The sequence below is a fragment of the Centruroides sculpturatus genome, unplaced genomic scaffold, assembly GCF_000671375.1.
Source record: "Centruroides sculpturatus isolate CEXI.00-Female unplaced genomic scaffold, Cexi_2.0 scaffold6, whole genome shotgun sequence".
Taxonomy (NCBI): domain Eukaryota; kingdom Metazoa; phylum Arthropoda; class Arachnida; order Scorpiones; family Buthidae; genus Centruroides; species Centruroides sculpturatus.
The window spans coordinates 386,228-390,960 of NW_019384869.1; the positions used below are offsets into that span (position 1 = coordinate 386,228).

The following is a 4,733-nucleotide window of genomic DNA, read 5'->3' on the forward strand; positions in this document are numbered from 1 at the left end:
TCATATGTTCAATTTAATGTGCTCATTAAAATATCTTATTTTCTAATATTACTGAATTTTATAAAATACTTGATTCAAACAATAATAATCTTGATTACAAATTTAATGATTTCAAAATATATAATTTGGCTATTGTTGTTAATATAATATAATGTTTTTCTGCAAGAAAAGTGAAAAGTCAAAATTTAATGCTACTATTACAACATAAACTACAATGCTATTGCAAACTATATGTTCAGGATATATATATTTCTGAATAGAAATAATGATATTTCTTGAAAAATTAACTATTTAGATTAAGTTTCATGTTTCACATGGGAAGATGCAATGCATATAATAAACTTTTTAACTAATGCTTAAATTCTACATAATAATAATTTCTTCAAGAAAGTACAACATACAACTTGTATTATTATTATTTTTCTGCTATCTATTTTCCTTTGATAAATTCACTGTTTGAAATATTTTTACAGATTGTTTGAATAATTATAAAATAAATTTACTCTGTAAAAATGAATTTTAATTAAAATATAATAAATTTAAAAAGTTTAAAAAGATATTATATTAATCTATGTATATATAAATATTAAAAAATATTTAATTTACAGTATTGTTCATTATCAACATAACAGAAGATATAAAAATTATATTATTGCTATTTTATTTTATTAAGATTATTTGAAAATCTTGGCAAACTTGTTTTATAAACCAGTCTTACATGAAAAAGTTTTCCATAGTTACATTTTAAATAAAACTAAATAATTTTGAATACTTAAATATGTCTAAAATTACTTTTTAATTCTTAAAATTTTGTTCTTTATGAATTAAATTGTGGTTATTTCTTTTTGGCATAAATATTGATTGCTTTAAAGTTATAAAGTGTTCACACTAATTAGTGATTAAATTAATAAAATTTCTATGAATACTGTATAATAATAGTAATGGATATTAAAAAACTTTTATTTACAACAGGTTTATCTAGAAAGATTAAATATCTCCTTATATTGCCAAGAGTTTTCAAATAATCTTTATATATTAAAAAAAATTTTATTATCCATAACTTATATTAAAACATCTGTTAAATATTTGATAAATTTATTTTACACTAACATAACTATTTTCTTCATTTTACCTACTAATATATATAGATATATACACAGTAACATTATATTTTATTTCATACAAATGAAACAATCTTATTCTTTCAAAATATAATCCAAATTATCTTTATTAATAAAATCCTTGAATTATTATAATTGCATAATGATAAATATATATAATATATATTTATACTATTTAACTTTTTCATTGTTCACATATTTTGTAATTGGCTTTCTATTGATATGGTCTGTGTATTATATGTTAAATAATCACAGTTGTTACATAAATACTTGATCAACATGTCATATCATGAAAGTTCAAAACCAGTATTACTGGTTATGGCATATCGTAACTTTTCTCTTAGAGTGCTCTTTTTTTGGTAATTTGGCAGTTTAAGCAGATTAAAACATGTGGATGAAGTAGGTAATCTATTCACTGGATCTTTTTTATTAATTGTGAAAAATCCTCTTAATACACTTCCAACTGTATCGCCTGTATCCTGAAATATATAAACTTCACATTAAAACTTAAAACAAAGTTTTATTATGTAGCCTACTCCAAATTTCAAATATATAAATTTTTTTAAAAAATGTTAATTTTTTAAACAGTTTTTTTTCGTTTAGTTACTAAACGAAAAAAAACTGTTTAAAAAATTAACATTGAGTGTCCAAGTCTGAAACGGATGGTCTGTGGGCCAGAGCCTCGCTCATGTGTGTTAGAGTCCGTTTCAGACTAGTATTCTGACGTCATGTTACAATATGACTGTCTTTGGCGGGATTTTTCGCGCAACTGTCATGGCGTTGATGTACAATAGTTGTTTGAAACGAACTCTACCATTTTGTACTAGGTGGCAANCAAGATACTGTTCAGGAACAGAATAATTTTCCTTCTTTTGAAATACAAAATAATATTTTTCTAATTTTTGTTTTAAGTTAATTTCATATATTTATTTAAAAGCAATTAAAATAATTATATAATATAATATAATATAGAATATAAAAAATTGCTTTATTACAAATCAATATATTTCCACTTATCCAATTATAAATTTTGCCATTTGCATAGATTTTTGTTCATTACTTTACAAGATTGACTTATTAGAATATTTTCTTTCTTTTATAAAATTGAAGAAATATATTACAGTACACTTGTTATGACATCTTTCATATCAATCTGAACAATTATGATATTACATTTACCTTATTTAAAACACTTTAGAGGTTGATACAAAGTTGAAATGTTTTTGCATGTTCAAAATAAATGTATCAGAAAATGAAGTAAGATGGAGAAATTTGAATTATTACATTTTAACAGTTATCCATATGCATTTATTTGCATTTATTTAAATTTATAATAAACTTTTAAGAATCTTCACTAATTATAATAAAATTGTTAATGCCCATTAAAAACAATTTAACAATTATTTTTATTATTATTTACTATTAACAGCAAATTCTGTAATATTAATGTTACTTATTTAATTATAAATACATAGATTTTATCTGCATATTATATTATATTATTTTTTAAACTCAGATCTGATAAAAGAATCAAACTTGATCTTAAGCATTGTAATATGGTTCTTCAATAACAATTTATAATGACGTTTATAAAAATAAATAATTCCTTTTATAATAATAATCACATGTTTAGTGTTATTTATAATTTAAACTTTAATTAATGTAAAAGTGAATTAGTAAATTCAGGTGAAACATAATTGATATTAATATAGTACCTATTATTAATTATTTAAACTACACTCATGTTTGTGAAAATTGCAACACCATGAAGGAATTGTGCAAATTGAACCAAACTTACAGGAAATGTATAGTGAGGTAAGACATGCAAATGAGTAGAATTACAAAGCGATTGCACACGGAACGAGAATCGGCTCCTTATCAGCCGCCTGTTCCAGGTATATAAAGGACTGTAAAGATGCGTTGAAATCCCTTTTTTGTCCTCTGTCTGCAGTAAACGTTTCATTGGTGGTCAATATGCCTCGTCAAAAGCGGAGAAAGCCATACCAACAACTAATGGAGTTCGGACAAGACTGCATCGTCAGTATGTGATAGGGTAGATTTTTGTATCGAGAAATTGCAGCCCGCACGCAGCGTAAAGCCACAATAGGGATGCATGTTTGGAAAAAATGGACAGAGGAGAACCAAATAAGGCAAAAACCTGGCAGTGGGGCAAGCAATAACACAACGGCACGGGACGACAGACACCTCATCCACATGGCTGTGACAGACGGACCGTACAGCATCCTCTCATGTGTTAGCACAATGCTGGAGTATGACTACAGGTGTTTTGTTGTCTAGCTCCACGGTTTGTCGCCATCTGCTGCAACATGAACTGTGTGCAAAGGTTCCTCTATGCAGGATTCCCCTCTCGCTGATTCACAGATGCCTTCGACTTCAATGGGCTCAGCAACACAGCATGTGGCATGCCCAGTGGCAACAAGTTATTTTTTCCGACGAATCTCACTACAATATGCAGTACAATGATATAAGAGTACATGTCAGACGTTACAGAGGGGAACGTCTGCTCCCACAGTGTGTTATCTGGCATCATACTGCACAAATGCCTAGCATCATGGTGTGGGGAGCTATTGGGTATAATTGTCGATCCCATCTAGTGCACATTGCGGGCAACCCCAACAGTGATCGCTACATATGGGAAATTGTGGAGCCAGAGGTCCTCTCCCTTCTTCAATGCATTATGGATGCTGTATTTCAGCAGGATAATTCCCATGCACATGTTTCTTGGACTGCACAAGCCTTCTTCAGTGCACAACAGGTTTTGCTTCTTCCATGGCATGCTTATTCCCCGGATATGTTGCTCATCGAGCATATCTGGGATTTCATTGGTCGGCGACTCGTTTGTACAGCTGGTGGGGTACACAATAAGACAACTTTGGCATCAAGTTGAAGCCATCTGGAATGCCATTCCCCAGGATTACATTCAGAACCTGTACAATTCAATGCCATGACGTGTACAGGCTCTTATCGCTCAGCGTGGCAGACACACAAAGTACTAATCTCTGACATTCTTTGTTTTTTTTGTGTTGTAAATTTAATCGTTTACTTGTACCACTATCAGTAATATGTGGAATATATTTCATTAATTTCTGACAATTCCTTCATGGTGTTGCAATTTTCACACATGAGTGTATATATGTAGTTTCCCATGATTTTGCTCTCTTCCCCTTCTTTTCCCCCTTAAACTCTTTTTACCTGAGGCACTGTAACACACATGTCTATTATATATGCTATTCTGAAATCATCACAAGAATCCTCTATCAACAATCAGCCCTGATGAGAGGATGAATGAACAATCCTTATAGGGGGTTAAAAGCCTGTTTTTTAATTAAATTTTTTTTCTCTGCAAGGACACCTCTCCTCAACACACCACAGTGATAAGATAGAAAAATCTCTGCCAAACAAAAAGATTATCCAGTCAGATCCAGTTGGCTTGTTTGAGATAGGACAGGTAGTGGAAATATGGTCAGGGGAGGGAAATGGCAATTTTAATGGAATCTGTGCTATCTCTCCATGGAGTTGTCAACAGTCCCATAAATACATATAATATATGGTGTATATATATATATATATACACACACCATATATTATATG

General features: G+C 29.6%; 1 protein-coding gene across 1 annotated transcript in view; it reads right to left on the reverse strand.

Annotated features, from left to right (window-relative positions):
* Positions 1–1,222: 1,222 nt before the first annotated feature.
* Positions 1,223–4,733, reverse strand: part of LOC111630838 (ubiquitin-protein ligase E3B-like) — a 118,519-nt gene continuing 115,008 nt past the window's right edge. Inside the window, exon 29 of the mRNA XM_023375002.1 lies at positions 1,223–1,600. Coding sequence (XP_023230770.1) covers positions 1,409–1,600 — 192 coding nt within the window. The 3' untranslated portion in view covers positions 1,223–1,408. The remainder of the gene's footprint in view (positions 1,601–4,733) is intronic.